Source organism: Crinia signifera, chromosome 8, assembly GCF_055691185.1.
Source record: "Crinia signifera chromosome 8, ASM5569118v1, whole genome shotgun sequence".
Taxonomy (NCBI): domain Eukaryota; kingdom Metazoa; phylum Chordata; class Amphibia; order Anura; family Myobatrachidae; genus Crinia; species Crinia signifera.
This window is the reverse complement of record NC_139224.1, coordinates 11,557,615-11,582,442: the sequence shown is the minus strand read 5'-3', so window position 1 is coordinate 11,582,442 and position 24,828 is coordinate 11,557,615. Positions and strand designations below refer to the sequence as shown.

The window sequence follows — 24,828 nt, the reverse complement described above, 5'->3', positions numbered from 1 at the left end:
GTCCATGGAACCACATTCTTGCAGTACTTACTTAGTACTTAGAGGTCCGTTGGCTTCAGTCAGAAGCTGTGTGTGAGGAGTCCCCTGAGGACACGAGAGACATTTCAGTAAAGCTCTGCTTCACACAAACAGCCCAGCGCATCCCGTAACACCTCACGTTCATTCACACAATTATGTGCCAGCAACTCCATGCAGAAAAACATGCAGACATGGTCAAGAGGTTCAGTTGTTGTTCTGAATGGGAGAATACATGTGATCTCAGTGATGTCGACTTTGGAAGATATGTTGTAGCTAGAACTAGGGATTATTTCAGTGTCTCTGATGATCACAAAGGAGTGACATGTGCAACAGTCTCTGTAGTGTATCTTAATGCCTGTTCTGCATTGTGAAAATGATACAGCCTCTCTGAGTACTGTTGCTGACCAAGGGCATCATCTGCACCATCTGCAACACAGCATGGCGTTCCCCAGGTGCTCAGTTACTGGCTGCTTCTGCATGTAGCCCACACATGCTGGGCAGCTTTATTCTCACGCAATGTAGATCTGAGCTAGGACACGCCCCCTCCCACATCTAACTCTCTGCACATGTCACATCTGCCCCTGCAGTGCAGCATGGTGTTACCCAGTTGCTCAGTTACTGGCTGCTTCTGCATGTAGCCCACATATGCTGTCAGCTTTATTCTCATGCTGCAATGTAGATCTTAACTGGGACACACCTCTCCCACACCTAACTCTCTGCACATGTTACATCTGCCCCCCTGCGACACAGCATGGTGTTACCCAGGTGCTCATGTAGGGGCTGCTTCTGCATGTAGCCCACACATGCTGGGCAGCTTTATTCTCATACTGAGATGTAGATCTTAACTGGGACATACCTCTTCCACACCTCAAGGGAGTGTGTATGAAGTTGCAAAGCAATCAGGGCTGGCTTAAGAAGGGGGGGGGGGGGGGGGGGGACAGGAGGTCAGTACCCGTGTGCCCCCTTCTATCTAGGGCCCCCCTTAGCTAAAGGTTTTGTGCTTAGGAGGGGGGTAGTGCTTCAGCTTCGCCTATCTGCCAATGTGACAATGATTAATGGTGCTGAACATCGGAAGCCAATGTACACTGACTGCACAAGTGGGCAGTGCATTACCGGGAGATGACTAAGTCCCACGACACTTTGCACAAGAGGTCAGAGGCTGTGAGGCTTGGCTGAGCTCTGCTTGGTGGAGCTCATCATATGCTTCTCGGGCCCATGGAGGACAGCATCTGCAGCTGCCTCGTCATGGGAGGGTTTTTAATTAGAGGCAGCGCTGAGCCTGTCAGGGCTCCTACAGAGTAAGGTACAGAGGGACAAACACAGGCTTTTCATGTGGTATTTTATATATATATATATATATGTTTGTATTAATCCCCCCCCCCCTGCAGTTACCCATTGACCAAGTTAATATTGCCTTTACTCTGTGTTCTGACAGTGTAATAATCTCCCGTGGCCAGTAATGACAAGTGGGAGGGGGCCCCCCTGTCTAAAGTGACCCTGGGCCCCCCAGAGGCTTAATCCTGTCCTGAAAGCAATGCATGGGGCGGCTCACTGGTCCTTTGGATCTTTACCCAGGACAGGGTCCCGGGCGGCCTGTGTACTGTATTTTTATTGCATTACTGATGCACATAAGATGCACTTCTACTTTTACATGTGGGCACGGCACATCTGTACTTCAGGGCAAGATGAATGCATTCTACATTTGTATATATCTGTAAATAAGGAGAGTTTCTATTGGCTCTATGAGGATAACAAATCGCATGCTAGGCCCTGCTGTAATTTTATCTAGCAGATGGCGTAGAACGTAGTCCAATGTGTGCGCTGCAGCAAGACCAATGCAGGAACATACAGGGAGACCAGATAATATATCAGAGGAAGCCGCTGAGTGATGTCACTGAACATAAGGAGACTATGGGCCAGATGTATCAAGCTTAAAAAGTGATAAAATGGAGAGTGATAAACAGCCAGCCAATCAGCTCCTACCTGCCATGTCACAGACTGGGTTTGAAAAATAACAGGTAGGAGCTGATTGGCTGGCTGTTTATCACTCTCCATTTTATCACTTTTTGAATCTTGATACATCTGGCCCTTTCCCAGTTAATTCGCTCTTAAAAGCAAGAAGAGGAATCCAAGAGCAGCTTCTCCCTGTGTCCTGACTATGGGGGTCATTCAGACCTGATCACAGCCCTGTGATATCGCAAGGTGGACAATTATTAAATTACTGCCCATGAGTATAGATTGTGTCGCACGCGTGCAAGGCCATTCAGTGAAAATAGCCGATTCTCTGGCCCTGAACGTGCTGAACAAATATCCCCTAATAAGTGTGGCACAGTGTGTCTTACAGTAGGCTTCATTGTCAGTACTAGCCCCAGGGGTTAAAGTGAGGGGGAACGGGGTTTAACTGAGTTCCACCACCTCTAATGCTGAGGTGGAACATATTAACCTCCACATTGGCCCTGAACAGTAATTCTCACAGAAAAGCATTCTAGTATACAGGAGGATGCCAAAAACCCTACCACTGGCCCTCTCTCTGCCTAATTGGGGTAGGGGAGGAGAGGGTAAATGGGTGGCATAGAGAAATGAGTTCTCCCACCTCTGCTTGACCACTTTAAGCCCTCACTAGCCCATATCATGCTGGGAATGCCCTCTAGGCCAGTGACGGCCAATGAGCAGCCATACGAATAGCCCTCACATGGTATGCAGCTGTGTGGCTGCACAATGTCACTGGGATTATAAGAATTCACAGCAGCGAGACATGAGACAAAAATAACATAAATTGTGTATGCGGAAGATGTGTGATACGGGTGGATTGGAGCCATCCGAGCCTGACGGGTATTAGCAGCGGCTGACACAGGATTTAACAATATTAGCCAGAAAATAATGACACGGTTTATGCGGAGAGTTAATGGCACTTATTAGCAGGCGATGTGCAGCGGCGACACGAAGGATCTGGAAGGATTCAGTGTCGTGCCTTGGCCCGCCGTGAATGGCCGCTAATGTTTGCCGTTCAGCACGCCGCTATTTCGGGCACATTAGAGGCTTTCCAAGATCTGAATTCTAAATTTGTTTCCTGGATTTGCTTCCAAACATTCATTTGTCGTTCCACGAGTCGCCTTATGCAAAGTAACAAGCAGGTGTATATAACCGGCCTGAGTATACACTGGCATGATGTATGGGCACCGGCCTGCTCTGGTGATTTCCCCTATGTGGTCCGCAGGGGACAGTCTCATAGGGGAAATACAGCATAAACACGCTGCATGGTGTACTGGGGTCAGATGTAGGAGGCATCTCACGTGGCATACTGGGGTCAGATGTAGGAGGCATCTCACGTGGCATACTGTAGTCAGATGTAGGAGGCATCTCACGTGGCATACTGTAGTCAGATGTAGGAGGCATCTCACGTGGCATACTGGGGTCAGATATAGGAGGCATCTCACGTGGCATACTGTAGTCAGATGTAGGAGGCATCTCACGTGGCATACTGGGGCCAGATGTAGGAGGCATGTCACGTGGCATACTGAGATCTATGAGGCATCTCACGTGGCATACTGGGGTCAGATGTAGGAGGCATCTCACGTGGCATACTGGGGTCAGATGTAGGAGGCATCTCGCGTGGCATACTGGGGTCAGATGTAGGAGGCATCTCACGTGGCATACTGAGGTTAGATGTATGAGGTATCTCACGTGGCATACTGGGGTCAGATGTAGGAGGCATATCACGTGGCATACTGGGGCAGATGTAGGAGGCATCTCACATGGCATACCGGGGTCAGATGTAGGAGGCATCTCACGTGGCATACCGGGGCCAGATGTAGGAGGCATGTCACGTGGCATACTGAGGTTAGATGTAGGAGGTATCTCACGTGGCATACTGGGGTCAGATGTAGGAGGCATCTCACGTGGCATACTGGGGTCAGATGTAGGAGGCATCTCATGTGGCATACTGGGGTCAGATGTATGAAGTATCTCCTGTGGCATACTGAGGTTAGATGTAAGAGGCATCTCACGTGGCATACTGGGGTCAGATGTAGGAGGCATCTCACGTGGCATACGGGGGTCAGATGTAGGAGGCATCTCACGTGGCATACTGGGGTCAGATGTATGAGGCATCTCACGTGGCATACTGGGGGTCAGATGTATGAGGTATCTCCTGTGGCATACTGAGGCTAGATATAGGAGGCATCTCACATGGCATACTGGGGTCAGATGTAGGAGGCCTCTCACGTGGCATACTGGGGTCAGATGTAGGAGGCATCTCATGTGGCATACTGGGGTCAGATGTATGAGGTATCTGCTGTTGCATACTGAGGTTAGATGTATGAGGTATCTCACGTGGCATACTGGGGTCAGATGTATGAGGTATCTCACGTGGCATACTGGGGTCAGATGTAGGAGGTATCTCCTGTGGCATACTGAGGTTAGATGTATGAGGTATCTCACGTGGCATACTGGGGTCAGATGTATGAGGTATCTCATGTGGCATACTGGGGTCAGATGTATGAGGTATCTCACGTGGCATACTGGGGTCAGATGTAGGAGGCATCTCACGTGGCATACTGGGGTCAGATGTAGGAGGCATCTCACGTGGCATACTGGGGTCAGATGTAGGAGGCATCTCACGTGGCATACTGAGGTCAGATATAGGAGGCATCTCACGTGGCATACTAGGGTCAGATGTAGGAGGCATCTCACGTGGCATACTGGGGTCAGATGTAGGAGGCATCTCACGTGGCATACTGGGGTCAGATGCAGGAGGCATCTCACGTGGCATAGTGGGGTCAGATGTATGAAGTATGTCCTGTGGCATACTGAAGTCAGATGTGTGAGGTATCTCACGTGGCATACTGGGGTCAGATGTAGGAGGCATCTCACGTGGCATACTGAGGTCAGATATAGGAGGCATCTCACGTGGCATACTGGGGTTAGATGTAGGAGGCATCTCACGTGGCATACTGAGGTTAGATGTATGAGGTATCTCACGTGGCATACTGGGGTCAGATGTAGGAGGCATCTCACGTGGCATACTGGGGTCAGATGTAGGAGGCATCTCACATGGCATACCGGGGTCAGATGTAGGAGGCATCTCACGTGGCATACCGGGGCCAGATGTAGGAGGCATGTCACGTGGCATACTGAGGTTAGATGTAGGAGGTATCTCACGTGGCATACTGGGGTCAGATGTAGGAGGCATCTCACGTACTGGGGTCAGATGTATGAAGTATCTCCTGTGGCATACTGAGGTTAGATGTATGAGGCATCTCACGTGGCATACTGGGGTCAGATGTAGGAGGCATCTCACGTGGCATACGGGGGGTCAGATGTAGGAGGCATCTCACGTGGCATACTGGGGTCAGATGTAGGAGGCATCTCACGTGGCATACTGGGGGTCAGATGTATGAGGTATCCCCTGTGGCATACTGAGGCTAGATATAGGAGGCATCTCACATGGCATACTGGGGTCAGATGTAGGAGGCCTCTCACGTGGCATACTGGGGTCAGATGTAGGAGGCCTCTCACGTGGCATACTGGGGGTCAGATGTATGAGGTATCCCCTGTGGCATACTGAGGCTAGATATAGGAGGCATCTCACATGGCATACTGGGGTCAGATGTAGGAGGCCTCTCACGTGGCATACTGGGGTCAAATGTAGGAGGCCTCTCACGTGGCATACTGAGGTCAGATGTAGGAGGCATCTCACGTGGCATACTGGGGTCAGATGTATGAGGTATCTGCTGTTGCATACTGAGGTTAGATGTATGAGGTATCTCACATGGCATACTGGGGTCAGATGTATGAGGTATCTCACGTGGCATACTGGGGTCAGATGTAGGAGGTATCTCCTGTGGCATACTGAGGTTAGATGTATGAGGTATCTCACGTGGCATACTGGGGTCAGATGTATGAGGTATCTCATGTGGCATACTGGGGTCAGATGTAGGAGGCATCTCACGTGGCATACTGAGGTCAGATATAGGAGGTATCTCACGTGGCATACTAGGGTCAGATGTAGGAGGCATCTCACGTGGCATACTGGGGTCATATATAGGAGGCATCTCACGTGGCATACTGGGGTCAGATGCAGGAGGCATCTCACGTGGCATACTGGGGTCAGATGTATGAAGTATGTCCTGTGGCATACTGGAGTCAGATGTGTGAGGTATCTCACGTGGCATACTGGGGTCAGATGTAGGAGGCATCTCACGTGGCATAATGAGGTCAGATATAGGAGGCATCTCACGTGGCATACTGGGGTCAGATATAGGAGGCATCTCATGTGGCATACAGGGGTCAGATGTAGGAGGCATCTCACGTGACATACTGGGGTCAGATGTAGGAGGCATCTCACGTGGCATACTGGGGTCAGAGATGTATGAAGTATCTCCTGTGGCATACTGGGGTCAGATGTGTGAGGTATCTCACGTGGCATACTGAGGTTAGATGTATGAGGCATCTCACGTGGCATACTGAGGTTAGATGTAGGAGGCCTCTCACGTGGCATACTGAGGTTAGATGTAGGAGGCCTCTCACGTGGCATACTGAGGCTAGATGTAGGAGGCCTCTCACGAGGCATACTGAGGTTAGATGTAGGAGGCATCTCACATGGCATACTGAGGCTAGATGTAGGAGGCCTCTCACGTGGCATACTGAGGCTAGATGTATGAGGTATATCACACTGCATGATGTACTGAGGCAGGATGTATGAGGTATATCACGCTGCATGGTGTACTGAGGCAGGATGTATGAGGTATATCACGCTGCATGGTGTACTGAGGCTGGATGTATGAGGTATATCACGCTGCATGGTGTACTGAGGCTGGATGTATGAGGTATCTCACGCTGCATGGTGTACTGAGGCTGGATGTATGAGGTATCTCACGCTGCATGGTGTACTGAGGCAGGGTGTATGGGGTATATCACGCTGCATGGTGTACGGAGGCTGGATGTATGAGGTATATCACGCTGTATGGTGTACTGAGGCTGGATGTATGAGGTATATCACGCTGCATGGTGTACTGAGGCAGGATGTATGCGGTATATCACGCTGCATGGTGTACTGAGGCAGGATGTATGAGGTACATCACGCTGCATGGTGTACGGAGGCTGGATGTATGCGGTATATCACGCTGCACGGTGTACGGAGGCTGGATGTATGCGGTATATCACGCTGCATGGTGTACTGAGGCTGGATGTATGAGGTATATCACACTGCATGGTGTACTGAGGCTGGATGTATGAGGTATATCACACTGCATGGTGTACCGAGGCTGGATGTATGAGGTATATCATGCTGCATGGTGTACCGAGGCTGGATGTATGAGGTATATCACGCTGCATGGTGTACTGAGGCTGGATGTATGAGGTATATTACACTGCGTGGTGTACTGAGGCTGGATGTATGAGGTATATCACGCTGCATGGTGTACTGAGGCTGGATGTATGAGGTATATTACACTGCATGGTGTACTGAGGCTGGATGTATGAGGTATATCACGCTGCATGGTGTACTGAGGCTGGATGTATGAGGTATCTCACGCTGCATGGTGTACGGAGGCTGGATGTATGAGGTATCTCACGCTGTGCACTGAGGCAGGATGTATGAGGTATATCACGCTGCATGGTGTACGGAGGCAGGATGTATGAGGTATATCACGCTGCATGGTTTACGGAGGCTGGATGTATGAGGTATATCACGCTGCATGGTGTACTGAGGCTGGATGTATGAGGTATCTCACGCTGCATGGTGTACGGAGGCTGGATGTATGAGGTATCTCACGCTGTGCACTGAGGCAGGATGTATGAGGTATATCACGCTGCATGGTGTACGGAGGCAGGATGTATGAGGTATATCACGCTGCATGGTTTACGGAGGCTGGATGTATGAGGTATATTACACTGCATGGTGTACGGAGGCTATATGTATGAGGTATATCAGGCTGCATGGTGTACGGAGGCTGGATGTATGCAGTATATCACACTGCATGGTGTACTGAGGCTGGATGTATGAGGTAGATCACGCTGCACGGTGTACTGAGGCTGGATGTATGAGGTATATAACGCTGCATGGTGTACTGAGGCTGGATGTATGAGGTATATCACGCTGCACGGTGTACTGAGGATGGATGTATGAGGTATATCACGCTGCATGGTGCACGGAGGCTGGATGTATGCAGTATATCACGCTGCATGGTGTACTGAGGCTGGATGTATGAGGTATAGCACGCTGCATGGTGTACGGAGGCTGGATGTATGCGGTATATCATGCTACATGGTGCACTGAGGCTGGATGTATGAGGTATATCACGCTGCACGGTATACTGAGGCTGGATGTATGAGGTATATCACGCTGCATGGTGTACGGAGGCTGGATGTATGCGGTATATCACACTGCATGGTGTACTGAGGCTGGATGTATGCATACCTCCCAACTGTCACGATTTTAGAGGGACAGTCCCGATTTTCGGGTCCTGTCCCGCTGTCCCACCCGCGGCAGGCATTGTCCCGCTGCGGGGGGGTGACAGTTGGGAGACCCCCAATCTAGTAGAATAGACGCTGTGCGCATGCGCACAGCGTCTATTCCCGTATGAAAATGAGGTCGCGGCTAATTAGCATAAGCCGCGCCCTCATTTGCATATGCCCCCGCCCCCTTTTCGGCCGCTCGCGCGGATACGGACAGAAGTTGGGAGGTATGTGTATGCAGTATATCACGCTGCATGGTGTCCTGAGGCTGGATGTATGAGGTATATCACACTGCATGGTGTACTGAGGCTGGATGTATGAGGTATATCACGCTGCATGGTGTACGGAGGCTGGATGTATGAGGTATATCACGCTGCGTGGTGTACTGAGGCTGGATGTATGAGGTATATCACGCTGCATGGTGTACTGAGGCTGGATGTATGAGGCATCTCGCGCTGCATGGTGTACTGAGGCTGGATGTATGAGGTATATCACACTGCATGGTGTACTGAGGCTGGATGTATGAGGTATATCACGCTGCACAGTGTACTGAGGCTGGATGTATGAGGTATATCACACTGCATGGTGTCCGGACGCTGTATGTATGAGGTATATCACACTGCATGGTGTCCTGAGGCTGGATGTATGAGGTCTATCACGCTGCATGGTGTATGGAGGCTGTATGTATGAGGTATATCACGCTGCACGGTGTACTGAGGCTGGATGTATGAGGTATATCACACTGCACGGTGTACTGAGGCTGGATGTATGAGGTATATCACGCTGCATGGTGTCCTGAGGCTGGATGTATGAGGACAGGAACTGAGTTGGGAACACTCGCTCATGCACACTGGGTGGGGGTGTCAATATGCAGTCCCCACATCAGCAATAACTGTAGAGATTCATTATTTCAACCAACATGGTTAAAATGTTGACAGATAACGTCTACATCTCAATCCCCACTGCTGTTTCCGACGGGGGAAATAGCGGCAGGCGCCTATTCAATGCTGTCTTGCCCAACGCCATTGAAGAGGCAGACCGACAGAACAGGCCCGACTTTAAAAGCTGTTGGGCCCGTTTTGTTGATAATGGCGTGAATTGTGGCGATCAAGGCCGAATCTCACCAATCCACAGCTGTTTACGTGGACACGCCCCCTTTTTCACAGATTGCCAGGCAGAACATTGAATCCTGCCTGGCAATTTGCGGTCGAGGAAAAACAAAAGGATCACGGCTGTCGGGACGGATCCACAGTCATGACCGGGATGGAATACCCCTCATATATACATAATGCCGACAATAGAAAAGTTAGGGGGAGTTGTCTACATTTTAACATGTCGGCCTCTCTTACAGGATCACTGTCTTGGATGATGGAAGCTTGAAGATCTCTAACCTCACCAAAGCTGATGCCGGGAGCTACACTTGTACGGCCGCCAATCATTTCGGGACCGCCAGCAGCACGGGGACACTAGTGGTGAAGGGTAAGTGGGAAGACCTCTCTTCTTGTTGGAAAGTCCATCAGCAGAAATGGAAAGGTTTTCCTGTTCCTGGTGTGGGGGAAATGTTAACTATACATGTTAAGATCTTTTAGTCTTTCCTGGTACGTTTTGTGATGTAGGCCATGCACCATTTTAGTTGCCCTTCTTTGTACAGTCTCTAATGTATTTATATCCTACTGGAGATATGGCCTCCAGAACTGAACACAGTACTCTAGATGAGGTTGTACCAATGACCTATCATTATTTCATCAATAAGACGTCAGATCGGCTGACCAGAATAATAAACTGGGAAATATCTAAGGGGGTGATGTATCAAGAATCGGAGAAGAGGCCCAGTAGAGACGTTTCCCATAGCAATTGATCACCTTTAAAGTTGCATTTATGAAGCATAGCCTATAAAATGATAGCTAGAAGCTATGGGCATCTTCTCTACGTGGGGATATTCCACACTTGATGACCATTAGAAAGCAGTGAGTGCCACCACCTGTAACATGGATCCATTGAGTCCGTGCCACCATTGTATGTTTGATTGTTTCTCTCTGTACGTAGATCCCACCAAGGTCTTGGTGCCCCCTTCCAGTATGGATGTCACAGTGGGCGAGAGCATCGTCTTACCTTGTCAAGTCTCCCATGACCACTCACTCGACATCTCTTTCTCTTGGGTCTTCAACGGACAACTTATCGACTTCCAAAGAGATGGAGAGCATTTCGAACGTGTCGGAGGAGTAAGTATGGACTCGGAGGAATGAGCGAAGGAAGGGAATCGGGCGTCTTTCCTCTCTTTTATCCATAACACAGCACAATAAAAAATTAGTTGCAAAGTATATTTGAATGAATTTGGGGTATATTGGGGGTTCTGAATTCCGAAATGAAAAAAGTTTTTTTTTCAGAATTGGCCCTAGTTCTTGAGATAATGGCTACCCATAATTAGTAATTAATAAATTATTCATAAAGTGTTCTTATGGGAATTAACCGGAACAGTCTAGAAGGTGAGACATGCAGATATTTGCATACGAAATGGAACGTTACAGTGTTTTCCAGAAGAACACTGTAGCATAGGCTTTTAATATTCAGTGACAGCTGGGGTCACGCACAGAATATAGGCATGCTGCATATCATTTTTATCAGCAAGGTCTGCTTGTGTGTGTTATCTTGGTAGTGATTTGAAAAAAAAATGATGTCAGCGGAGTTGAACGGTAACTGCCAGCTTAGTCACACCTGGCATCTCGCAATGTATATGGATACATTGGTACACTCATTATTTTGTTTTCTTAAGGAATGATCAGTGAGCTCCTCCCTCCAATAAAGAAAGTCCTACTGTAGGGTAGGGATGGCCATTACGTCGATTGCGATCTACCGGTTGACCGCTGACCATCTGCCGGTAGATTGCAATCATTTTCTAAAGCAGAGCCCTGTTTACCGACTTCAGCGGGTCCCAGTAATGCAGTGCGCGGTTGCACAGGTGATGTCATTGTGCAACCGCGCACTGCAAGTGAGGAGAACTGAGGACCTTGTTTGATCCAACGAGCATCTGTACGCTCAACGCAGGCTGGCGGGAAGCTTGAGCGGCAGCGGGCAGACCCAGCGGCAGCGGCAATCAAGCATCACTCTGGACAGCCAATTAAATATAAGACATTTGGCTTTTGTTGCGCCCCTGGTTTTTTTATATGGTTTTCATGAAGGGGGAGGGGGAAGTAGTTCTCTGTTAGTTCATCCCAGTCAAATGGGATGGCGTTTTGTGCCGCCGCCCCCCTCCCAATTAAAAAATATATGTATAATTACCATGAACTTAAACTTGTAAAGAGACCCCCTCCTACTGGTAAATATTAAAAATAGGGGGGAGGGGACTCTTCACAAGTGTGAGTTCATCCTAGTTGCTGGCTGTGATGGAGCTTTATATATAATATTTTTTAGATGCTGTTATGTGGTACTGTCACTCTTCCTGTCCCTGCTGTCACTCTCGCGGTCCCTGCTGTCACTCTCCCTGTCCCTGCTGTCACTCTCCCTGTCCCTGCTGTCACTCTCCCTGTCTCTGCTGTCACTCTCTGTCCCTGAATTTTGACACATATTGTGTGGCATAATGTGAAGTTTGACTCACTTTGTGTGGCATAATGTGAATTTCGACTCATATTGTGTGGCATGGTGTGAATTTTGACCCATATTATGTGGTATTATGTGAATTTTGGCTCATATTGTGTGGCATGATCTGAATTTTGGCTTATATTGTGTGGCATAATGTGAATTTTGGATTACGTTGTGTGGTATGATGTGAATTTTGGCTCATATTGTGTGGCATTATGTGAATTTTGGCTTACGTTGTGTGGCATAATGTGAATTTTGGCTCATTGCGTGGCATAATGTGACTTTTGGCTCATATTGTGTGGCATAATGTGAATTTTGGCTCATATTGTGTGGCATAATGTAAATTTTGGCTCATATTGTGTGACATTATGTGAATTTTGGCTCATATTGTGTGGCATTATGTGAATTTTGGCTCATATTGTGTGGCATTATGTGAATTTTGGCTCATATTGTGTGGCATTATGTGAATTTTGGCTCATATTGTGTGGCATAATGTGAATTTTGGATTACGTTGTGTGGCATGATGTGAATTTTGGCTCATATTGTGTGGCATAATGTAAATTTTGGCTCATATTGTGTGTCATTATGTGGGAGGGGAATCTTTTTTGCAGATTTTTTGTAGATCACCGGTAAAAGTCCGGCCACCCCTGCCTAGGTGTTACATTGTTGTAGAGCTTGCTGACAACATTACAATGTGTATGTGTGTGTTGTCTCTGCCCTGTGCTGACATTCCTGTATACATACTTTTATATATGTTTATTATCAGCAAGACTCTGCTGGCGACTTGATGATAAGAAGCATCCAACTGAAGCATGCTGGGAAATATATCTGTCTGGTCCACACAAGTGTAGACAAACTGTCTGCGGGAGCGGATCTCATTGTCAGAGGTAAGGTTGATGGAAAAGTAAGGAGGGACGATAATGGGATGCATGCTGTAGTCTAGGGTCCATAAGGAAGGGGCCATAATAGTCATTGCAGCCAAGAGAGGAACAATGCTTAACCAGCCCTGGGGCCAAAGGTTGGCAAGGGCCAGGGGAGAAGACACCAGCAAGTACTGCGAGGAGGGTCTTGAGGAATGGTGGTGACCTGGCCTCCCTTAGCTCCGGCCCCCTAGTGACTGCACCTGCTATAGTTCTGAATCTGGTTACAGCTCTTATTCTGATGTTTAACTCTCTAGGACCTCCTGGGCCACCAGATGCTCTCACTGTGGAGGAGATTACAGACACCACTGCACAGTTATCATGGATGCCAGGAGTAGACAATCACAGCCCCATCACAATGTACGTCGTTCAGGCTCGAACCCCATTCTCAGTGGGGTGGCAGGCCGTCAGCACAGGTGAGGAGATGTCCTTCATTTCATTTTTTCTGTGAGTCTATTGCTGCTGAATGATGTCACTGGTTCCTGGTGACTGGATAGCCTGCAATCTCAGTGATGTCACTGGTTCCTAGTGACTGGATAGGCCACACTCTCAGTGATGTCACTGGTTCCTAGTGACTGGAAAGCCTGCAATCTCAGTAATGTCACTGGTTCCTAGTGACTAGATAGGCTGCACTATTAGTGATGTCACTGGTTCCTAGTGACTGGATAGGCTGCACTATCAGTGATGTCACTGGTTCCTGGTGACTGGATAGCCTGCACTCTCAGTGAGGTCACTGGTTCCTGGTGACTGGATAGCCTGCACTCTAAGTGATTTCACTGATTCCTGGTGACTGGATAGGCCACACTCTCAGTGATGTCACTGGTTCCTAGTGACTGGATAGCCTGCAATCTCAGTGATGTCACTGGTTCCAAGTGACTGGATAGGCTGCACTATTAGTGATGTCACTGGTTCCTAGTGACTGGATAGGCTGCACTATCATGATGTCACTGGTTCCTAGTGACTGGATAGCCTGCACTCTCAGTGAGGTCACTGGTTCCTGGTGACTGGATAGCCTGCACTCTCAGTGATGTCACTGGTTCCTAGTGACTGGATAGGCTGCACTCTCAGTGATGTCACTGGTTCCTAATGACTGGATATACTGCACTCTGAGTGATATCACAAGTTCCTAGTGACTGGATAGGCTGCATTCTCAGTGATGTCAACCTATTGAGAAAACGTTTGTATATAGAATAAGGATACGGTCGTATTGTCAACCCGACTTAGGTCGACACCGTTGGGTCAACAGGCAACAAGGTCGACAGGGTTCTAGGTCGACAGGTGTCTTGGTCGACATGGAACAAGGTCAACATTGTTTTAGGTCGACAAATGCGTTAGGTCGATATGGGTTAGGTTGACAGGTCGCGAGGTTGACATGGGTTTTTTCACAGTTTTTTGAGCCAACATGTGCCGATGTGCAGCTAGGCACCGTGCCTGAAGCATCGCAGGGCTGCGGTTGACTTCCAACTGTGTCTATGTCGACTGTGTCGACATTCCGGTCAAAAAACAGTGAAAAAACCCATGAAGGTTGACAGGTGTACAAGAGGAAACAAAGGTCATTAAGGTGTCGCAGTTGAACCAAATGTGACAAGGAATCACGTAGACTGGATATAAATAGAGTCTGATTCATTATTTATAGCAGGTAGGCAGCATACAAGGTAACAACTTGGCAATTCTTCAGTTACAGCATGGCAGGTTATCCAGCAGGCAACACACAGGCTTCACAATAAGGGTACACCCCAGAGAATATTAACATAATCCCCACATTCCCCAGCCTATTGCCCAGCCACTAAAAGGCATTGGTAACCCCGATCATCTGCTCTGGACAAACATATGACAGGAAGTAACAGGTGTTGTTAATTAGCAGTGATTCTCAATACATCTTAGGAAAACCCGGACTGGATTTCATTAGCCCTGCTGCTTTAAATCCTGGACAGGATTGTTCACCTTCACACCATGTGGAAGTATGCTGTCCCTGCCACACAATATATGTGCAAAATGCAGAATTACCCAATTTGTAAGATGCATCCTACTCCATTAATCTATGGAGTACTCTTACACCAATGAGGCCGTGCTAAAGGTACACGGCCTATCTGTGTGTGCAGCCATAGGGCTCGGAGCCACATCACCCAAAGCTGATACCAGATCGCTATGAGGGCCGTATATCTACAGGCTGACGCAGCTGTCAGGATAGAGGACAGTAAACGGCTCCCCTGTAATACGTATGTATTTTTCTTCGCTAGTGCCTGAGGTTGTGGACGGAAGATCTTTCACAGCCACCGTGGTTGGTCTGAGTCCGTGGGTTGAGTACGAGTTCCGCGTCATCGCCATCAACCAGATTGGTATCGGAGAGCCGAGCCCACCCTCCGACAAGAGGCGGACGGAGGAAGCACGTGAGTAGCCTCGTCAGTCCCAAAAACCCTGCTCCATTTCTGTTGATGCATCAGACACCCCAACACCCTGATTATGTTCTGCCCTCCGTCTACGATGATAAATCAGAGAGGGGGGTGCAAAAATGGAAACGACACATGTTGTTTAAGGAGCATGTACTGTGATTTATAACGCAATAGGCTGGCAAAGCATGCTGGGACTTGTAGTTTCTACTGGGGAAGTTACGATGCAGCAATTAGGCTGATACTGGTTTTGGGAGTTGTGAACATCTTCACCACATCACCCTTGGGTTATACCGCTCTGTAAACCTGTGCAATGATGCCACCTATGACGCAATAGCCACTGTCATCTAGTGATTGCGTTAGGTGTCCCCATAGTTATCTGGGGGGTCTACTTTTGTGATCAGAGGCAGAGGGACTCCCTTTTTAAATAGCCCATGTGCCTACATATTGTAAAACTCAGCAGCTACAGGGGACTGCAAAAAACAATCAATATACAGTACATAAGCCCCTAGTCAAGGGAATAACAGCTGCAGTACCAGGAATGGCCACCAGATCCCTGTCATGCATTACAAACCTCTTTCTCCTGTAGTGCACATTGCGGCCCTGCAATGCTCCAGGAAGACCCCTGCGTGTCGCCCAGATGCATTCTCGGCTGTATTTTGTGCAAATATTATCGGAGTGTTATACACATAGTTACCTCCCCTCCTGCATTCTGCAGGAGACTCCCTGACATAACAGCAATCTCCCTCATTAGTCTAGCAATCTCCCACAAGTCACCTAGCCCACATTACACTGTCACATCATAGTTACCTCCCCTCCTGCATTCTGCATGAGACTCCATTACATAGCAGCAATCTCCCTCTCTCCCTCATTAGTCTAGCAATCTCCCTCATGTCACCTAGCCCACATTACACTGTTACATTATAGTTACCTCCCCTCCTGCATTCTGCAGGAGACTCCCTGACATAGCAGCAATCTCCCTCTCTCCCTCATCAGTCTAGCAATCTCCCTCATGTCACCTAACCCACATTACACTGTTACAATTTTGGGGAAAAAGGAATGAGAGACAGATACATTTACATTTAATCATCAGCACCATTTCCCTTTTGGCTAAGATCAAGTGTAGTATCTGTTCTTATCAGTTGGGTATGGACTGGCCTCCTGGCAGAGAATAGAGAAAGGCTGGTCTGAGTAGCTGCTCTGATGGGCGGAGGGTGTGGGACCCCTCTGTTTTTTCCCGGGAGCAGTGAAAGGGCTAGCTGAGTACCTTCACCTCTGCCAGTGGTAGGAGGTGTTGTTTCTGTAAACCCACTGGTAAGAGGGGGGGGAGAAACACTGGGCCTAGTAGTTTGACTCTCTTGACGGGGTTCGTAGCCCCCGAAGGATGAGTCAGCGAAAGGCTCAGTCTAGTATCCATTCCCAGGGAGCGGAGAAAAGCTGAGACCGAGTAGATTGGTCCAGGTTGGCTAAGCCACCAGCCTGGGCACAGCGAAAAGCTCAGCCTAGTATCTTAACCCTGGGAGCGGAGAAACACTGGGACTGAGTAGATTGCTCTTCCGAGGGGGGTGCAGCCCCTAAGGGAGTCTTTCGAAAAGCCCAGTGGAGTACCCATTCCCATGCCAGGGGCTGGAAAGTACCTGCTGGTGAGACGGAGAAACACTTGGTCAGACGCTGACTGGTCGGCTGCCTGGAGCCCGAGGCTGCACTGTGCCCCCGGGGTAACTCGGGGGTGCCTGATTTGCACTGGTGATGTCCAGCACCATGCACTGAATGGCACCTGCACCGCGCACTTCCCTCTAGGTTAGGCTACACGTCCTTACCTCGTCCTTTTGGATGGGGTAGGACAATTTTTTACACCCCCACCCCGGCCTTCTGGCTAGGGCCTCTTTTTATTTCTTTCTTTGATTTGCACTTTTGAGCACTTCACGTTTTTCGTTAGTTTGTCACGTTTTTTTGATTTAGGTAGTGCGGCTATCCCTAACGGGCCTTCCGTTCCCCAAACATGACTGGGACTCTTCACCTTTTGGGAAGAGTCCCGGTCCCCTTGAGGGCAACCCAGAGCCGCAAGGCGGAGGGAAGCCTATGCGGGTCTCTCCAAACCTTCGGGTGCGGAGGACCCACCGTCCAAAACCCTTCCGGGGGTGGAGGAAACGTGGGTCTCTCTGAGCTTCGGCGAAGAGGACCCACCGATCCCTTTTTTTCCCTTCCTCGACCTTATGGTTGAGGGGGGTTAGGGGAACCATGGGGCCTTTCTCCTTTGGGAGAGGGTCCACACGTTCGTACGGCTGCCCCCTTTGCACGTGTTCAGGCACAGCACTGGTGGTGGTGGGAGCACACCTCGGGCTCCCTGAGTTTCTTTAAACTCATCAGCACCATTTCCCAGCACGTTACCAAGTATAGTATCTCTTACTAACGGCTTTGGGGCTCATCTACATTTGGATATAAGTCATTATAAAAGATTCCTCTCAGATGTAGCAGCACACACCCACGCTTCTAGGTGCCACGTTCACAATCTCTTTTCACAATCTCTCCATATATGGAACTAGAAACGCCCTTTGGGTGGAGCATGACACGCCAAATTCTACTACCAACTATAATCTCCCTGAAACTAGTTTTCAAAAGTAGGCAAGTATGTGTATACATTAAAAAATATATATCAGGGTCGGATACCCTCCCGGAATGGCCTGGAGGCTCCCAAAATTTTGTCCCCCCTCCCAACCCCTAATGTGTGGGCAAGCCTCCTGCATTCAGCTGGCCCCCTCCTCCACCAGTAAGATACCAGTATTTGCGGCTCTTCAGGGAGAGGGGGCAAAATGATGCAAATTGTATTGTTTTAGCCCTTCCCCCTTCCCGAGGAGCCGCAATTCATGGCATTTACTGTGCTGGGAGCGGGGCATGATGACTTCAAGCTCCATATATATATATATATATATATATATATATATATATATATATATATATATATACTGTATTTATATCTACTGTACCGCTTCGCTGGCTGATACTCCATCGCAGTTGTTAGCTGTTGGTGAGTGTACCCTATTCAAATTTTGAATTGTGCTGCGGCCCCTCCTCTGTAACTGTGGGGTAGATGTATAAAGCAGTGATAAGGGAGAAGTGATAAAGTGCCTGTCACCGGCCAATCAGCTCCTAACTGTCCCTTTTTAAACCCAGCCTTGTCAGGAGCTGATTGGCCAGTGATAAAGTACCAGGCACTTTATCACTTCTCCTCCTTTATCACTGCTTCATACATCTACCCCTCAATAAGATATATCTTCTCATAGTGTTATGCTCTGTGCGGCCTCTCTGCCCGCTCTCATTCTTTGCTCTCCGGCAGTTCCTGAGGTGACGCCAGCTAACGTCAGTGGTGGAGGCGGCAGTAAGAGTGAACTTGTCATCACATGGGAGGTGAGATTTGCCCGAACAAAAATAGGATGTTTTTAATAATGAAAATGTTGACTAAATGTTCATCCATGTGGTTGTGACAAAAACCGACTAGAGGAAAACTCTGTATCATTTTCTTCAGGACACCACTTTGTTCGAGTGCTTGATTTTTTTGGATTCTTTAATGAATAATACTGTTATTTTATACAGTATTACCCGTCATCTCTGGCCCTAGACTTACTGTACCTACTTGTACTGCGGCTGCGCAACAACTCTCATGAGAATTATCCGTCCGTTTATGTAGCTAGCTAATTAGTTACCTTTAGCTAAATGACTATACATTATACTATGCCTCCTTCCGGGATTGGTACGAAATCCCGATGCCGGAATCCCGACCGCCGAAATCCTGACAAGGGGGGGACGTGGATCGCCCCCCCTTGCGGGCTCGCTGTGCTCGCCACGCAGCGGGTCCGGTGCCTCGCTATGCTCGACACACTAATTAATTCTCCCTCTATGGGTGTCGTGGATACCCACGGAGGGAGAAATTGTCGGGATTCTGGCATCGGGATTTTGAGCGCCAGGATTCCGACCGCCGGGATTCTAGCTGCATCCCTTCCATACAGCTTCATTTTATATTGCATTAGACTAGTACTTTACTACTTACTTGTATCAGGCAGGTTGTAGTTTTCTTGAATTATTTAAATAAAAAAAAAAAAAAAATTGTATTCTTGAATTGATATTTGCAGAAAATAAATGACCTGCTGAGGAGGAAACAGCATTTGTGTTGCACTTGTTTGATTCCTGGATTACTAAAAACATTGGTCCTTTTTCTGGCTCACTCACAAAGGCAAATTCCTTTTCAAATGAACAAAACCATGTGCACTGCAGGTGGGGTAGATGTAACTTGTGCAGAGAGAGTTAGATTTGGGCGGGGTTTTACTTCAAAGTGAGATCTATATTGCAGTGTAAAAATAAAGCAGTCAGTATTTACCCTGCACAGAAACAAAATAACTCACCCAAATCTAACTCTCTCTGCATATGTTACATCTGCCCCACCTGCAGTGCACATGGTTTTGTCCATTTGAGAAGGAATTTGCCTTTGCGAGTGAACCAGAATAAGGCAGGGTTGCCTACCTCAGTGGTTCTCAACCTCGGTCCTCAGAACCCCCCAACAGTTCACGTTTTCCAGGTCACCCGGCAGCTACACAGGTGCACTCATTACTCACTGACACATTGTAAAAGATCCACAGGTGGAGCTAATTACTTCACGTGTGATTCTGTGAGGAGACCTGGAAAACGTGCACTGTGTGGGGTCCTGGGGACCGAAGTTGAGAACCACTGGGTTACCTGACCATAAAGTATAGTTTATCTGAGGAAGTGTTCTACCATAAAACTGCCACGTTGTGTATCTGTGTGCAGCCCTAGAACTTGTGTTCACGCTGTATCCTTTGTGTGTGCCTTGTGTATTTGTCTGCATCACTCTGACTCCATCCTTGCAGCCAGTACCGGAGGAATTCCAGAACGGCGGCGGGTTCGGCTATGTGGTGGCGTTCCGGCCCTTCGGAACAATCAGTTGGATGCAAACAGTGGTGGCATCTGCGGACTCTTCGCGGTACACGTACAGGAATGAGAGCCTTCCCTCTTTTTCTCCATATGAAGTGAAGGTGGGAGTGTTCAACAACAGAGGAGAGGGGCCCTTCAGCCCCCTGACCGTGGTCTATACGGCGGAGGAAGGTAACGGTCCAGGGTCTAAGTCATGGGTCTTCAAACTGTGGCCCTCCAGAAACTACAAATCCCAGCATGCCTTGCCACAGTTTTGCTATAAGGGAGTGTTAAAACTGTGGCAAGGCATGCTGGGATTTGTAGTTTCACAACATCTGGAGGGCCACAGTTTGAAGACCCATGGTCTAAGTGATGGGTGCACATACATTCTTTGTGCTGTGTATACTGATGCAGGATGGTCATTTGTGTACTGCAGAGCCAGGCCGGGCCCCAGCTGGCGTCTTTGCTCGGAGCCTGACTGCGTGGGACATTGAAGTATCCTGGATAGCCGTGCCTAGCAGTCTCAGCAAAGGCAGGATACAAGGTTATGAGGTAAGCCGCCATTGAGAGTGTGAGTGCTTTTCTGAGTTATGAGCTGATGATTTCCGGCTGGTCATGTTTGAGGTATCGGGAACCGTTCCAATCATTTCCTGCATTGTGATTTGGAACTGTATTTACTACATGGTACCTTGTGAATATATTCAGACCCTCTACCAATTCCCTTTTGTTATTAAATAGCAACTCCAGCATGGAAATATCCTTCTCTAGGATATTAGAAGCTCAAACTTATTTTCGTTTATCATGATGTTTTATGCTACAGAAATAAGGTTAAATAATGAATGAAATCATTTCTCAGTATTTCATCGCTACGTTCTAAAAGATCTAGATAATCGCAGGTGAAAGTAGGTGCGTTTCCGTCACTGTCGTACTTTTTGGCACTGAATCATTACGAGGGTCGTAAATCTGGATGTCGGGGAAGATGAATGTTAAAAACCAGAGGCAGAACTACCCATCGGAGGAATGCGAGGGAATGTGTACACTAACACACCCCTCGCTTACACATCTGAAATATCCTACCCTGGTCCCTCACTATAGAAGGAGTTTTCATTTATTTGTCCCGTAACGAATAGATCTGAATCGGCCCCTTGGTTTGGGGGGTCCAAATGATATTTTTGCACCTGGCCCAACCACTCACAAATTCCGCCACTGTTATAGACAATCACAAAGCTAAAGTTGTACAAAACGCATAAATGAGGAGCGTCTACAACACAATGTAGAAGTGTATCTGTGGATTCCCCGTGGGCGCTGCTGGCTTATTTACCAAGTGGTTAAAGTGGCATCAACTAAGATGCGGCCTAGAAAAGGTCAACCCTCAATACTCCGCGCAGGAGAGGGGCGGGGAGGCACCAGTGATCTCTGTGACGGGGATGTGGAGCTCAGGGAAGTGAGATTGGGGTAAACCAGTTCCCCGGTCACCATGCCGAGCGTCCTGTATAACTGCGGCCTGGACGTGGAGGGGCACAAAATAGGCCATTACCTACAAGGGCCCATGTAGAAGCACACCTGGAGCTTGCAAAAAGCGGAGAGCGACCCAGCTGTGAAATTGGTCAGGGGGGTGTGAATACTTTTTGAACATACATAAAAGGGACAGGACAGGACGTTGTTCATTATCCCAAAACCCCACAGATCATGAGTGGGATGTAGACGTATAAATGCTGTAATAGTTTAACATGATCAAATGATTTATTTACACTAAGCTGCTGTATATACTGTGGGGACCAATCTGTTTGTTGCTTAAAATGAGCTGGCCGTATAAAACTAGCGGCGATCCCATTATAAGCGCGGAATTGGCCGCACAGCGATGCCTGTTACAGTCACACCTGCCCTAGTACTCAGTCAGTGTATCGCTATCTATATATCTATCTATATATATATGAGGTAAAGTACTGCCACTGACCATTAGAGGCCACTTGATGAACCAAATTACTCCTTTGTGTGCTAAACTAACATACAGTGAAAGCAATTTTTGCAGGGACACTGGTCTGTTTCAAACTTACTGGTGAAGGCAGAGATTAGAGGTAGCATCAGGTGAGAACTTGGGGGTGGAGTGGAGAGTTTGTGAGCTAAAAACTGTCACAGCTCAAAGTGAAAGTACATTGCAGAAGCCGTTATTTTGACTGGTAGAGGATAAACTCCATAAGGCACCTAGAGCGTAATGTGGTGCAGTGCTGCCTTATACCCGCCCCAGGAATCACTTTGCATTGCACACCACCATGCTATACACGCCTCTGCTTGTCTTGTAGGTCCGCTTCTGGAAGCAGAATGAGAAGGAACAGAGCGCACGTAAATTACGGACATTGGGAAACCAAACATCGACCAAACTAAGCCACCTGCAAGGTCACACGCTGTACTACCTGAACGTCCGGGCGTACAACAGTGCCGGCACCGGCCCTGCCAGCTCCACCGTCAATGTGACCACCAGGAAGCCACGTAAGTGCCATGCCAGAGCCACATATACCTGCTGCACAGGTGCGGAGAATGCATATTGCTTCCATAAGTTTCCTCCTTATACACACAGGGAGCATCTGTGTGACGGCAGACTTGTATCACAAATATTGGGCCTGATTGCAAAGCTGCTTTTTTTCTAGCAAATGGGCAAAAACAGTGACGGAACAATAAATATTGCTCTCTCCCCCCCCCCACCGGGAAAATAATTTTTGCGCCCCCTTGCCCCACCCCAGTTAAAACACCCCCCTGGGGAGCGGGCAGGGGGGTCTGTGCGGCGCGGGTGTAGAAGCCGCGGTGAGAGGGTTCTCTGCGGTGCCGGGTCCCTGCAGTGTCTTGGAAATAACCGGGCGGCGGCGCTGGAAGCGCTTCTGATTTTGACAACACTGGCCGCACACTGATTGGCTGAGATTCAGCGGCGGCGCGGGAAGCGCTTCTGATTTTGAAAACACTGGCTGCAAGCTGATTGGCTGAATCTCAGCCAATGCGGCCAGTGTTTTCAAAATCATAAGCGCTTCCCGCTCCGCCGCTGAATCTCAGCCAATCAGCGTGTGGCCAGTGTTTTCAAAATCAGAAGCGCTTCCCGAGCCGCAGCTGAATCTCAGTCAATCAGCGTGCGGCCAGTGTTGTCAAAATCAGAAGCGATTCCTGTGCCGCAGCTGAATCTCAGCCAATCAGCGTTCGGCCAGTGTTTTCAAAATCAGAAGCGCTTCCCGCGCCGCCACTTGGTTATTTCCAAGACACTGCAGGGACCCGGCACCAACTCACTACACAGCGCCGCAGCGAACCCTCTCACCTCAGCTTCTAGACAGCACCGCAGGTGCACCCGTGCCGCACGGACCCCCCTTCCCGCACCCCGCTGCAAGCACAAGGAGGGGGGAGCTGGGGGCGTAACAGTAGCACCCGCAGTCCCCCAGGCGCCCACACTTAGTCAGTGCCTCGCCGCCGTCGCCGGGGCTGCGGCGCTATAGTTACGCCACTGGGCAAAACTTCTACGCTGCAGATGGGGCAGATAACATGTGCAGAGAGAGTTAGATTTAGGTGGGGTGTGTTGTAACTGAAATCTAAATTGCAGTGTAAGAATAAAGCAGTCAGTATTTACCCTGAACAGAAACAAAATAACTCCCCCCAAATTTAACTCTCTGCACCTGTTACATCTGCCCCACCTGGTTTGTCCATTTACTAAAAAAAGCAGCTTTGGGATCAGGTCTTAATTGTGCTCATAATATGTACAATACAGTAGGCTCTGGCATTTCTCAGTTTAGTATGTGTAAATATCTCTATCTATATTATACTATATCTCTCAGCTCCGAGTCAGCCGCCTGGAAACATCATATGGAATTCATCAGACTCCAAAATCATCCTGAACTGGGACCAAGTGACAGCGCAGGAGAACGAGTCGGAGGTGAAAGGGTACAGAGTAAGTCACAGCAGTAAGCCCCGCCCCTGCTCCTCTCCTGCAGGTCACCGCCCCCGCAGAGCTTTGTATGGTGTCACCCCCCGCATCACTCACTGTAGTAGACCGTCACCCTGGGGGAACAGCTCCATAACCCCGCCAGTACTTGTACTCTGTCTTGCCAACACCACTTTCCTATATCATGTATCGGCATTCTCCTTTGTAAGCATCACATGATTCCTTGCAGGTTCTGTATCGCTGGAACAGGCAGGGAGGAGCCGCCATGATTGAGACCAATCAGACATCCGTTGAGTTGTCTTTGCCATACGATGAAGACTACATCATTGAGATCCGACCAATCAGCGATGGAGGAGAAGGCAGCAGCAGCGAACCTATCCGTATTCCTCGGATATCCAGTGAGTGGGCGGTGAGAACTCGTACACCATAGACCAGACACAAATGGTACAGTACACATAAAAGCCACAAGTGAATTGCGGTATTATGGTAATGACACATCGCTCTTACAATGGGCACATCCGTTACTTGCACACAAGGGACTGCCCACATACCGCATCCATTGCTGCAAACAAGATCCCTGTTTTTGGAAGTGCCCTGGGAAGCCCCATCTGTGCTTACC

General features: G+C 48.7%; 1 protein-coding gene across 1 annotated transcript in view; it reads left to right on the top strand.

The window, feature by feature from the left end:
- The window catches only part of LOC146026917 (contactin-4-like), a 133,440-nt gene that overhangs the window by 103,011 nt on the left and 5,601 nt on the right, over positions 1-24,828 (top strand). Inside the window, exons 6-16 of the mRNA XM_083157963.1 lie at positions 9,811-9,954; positions 10,522-10,697; positions 12,821-12,941; positions 13,232-13,390; positions 15,215-15,364; positions 18,702-18,772; positions 20,248-20,482; positions 20,727-20,842; positions 22,594-22,780; positions 24,103-24,215; positions 24,439-24,607. Of these exons, the coding sequence (XP_083014089.1) occupies positions 9,811-9,954; positions 10,522-10,697; positions 12,821-12,941; positions 13,232-13,390; positions 15,215-15,364; positions 18,702-18,772; positions 20,248-20,482; positions 20,727-20,842; positions 22,594-22,780; positions 24,103-24,215; positions 24,439-24,607 (1,641 nt within the window). The remainder of the gene's footprint in view (positions 1-9,810; positions 9,955-10,521; positions 10,698-12,820; positions 12,942-13,231; positions 13,391-15,214; positions 15,365-18,701; positions 18,773-20,247; positions 20,483-20,726; positions 20,843-22,593; positions 22,781-24,102; positions 24,216-24,438; positions 24,608-24,828) is intronic.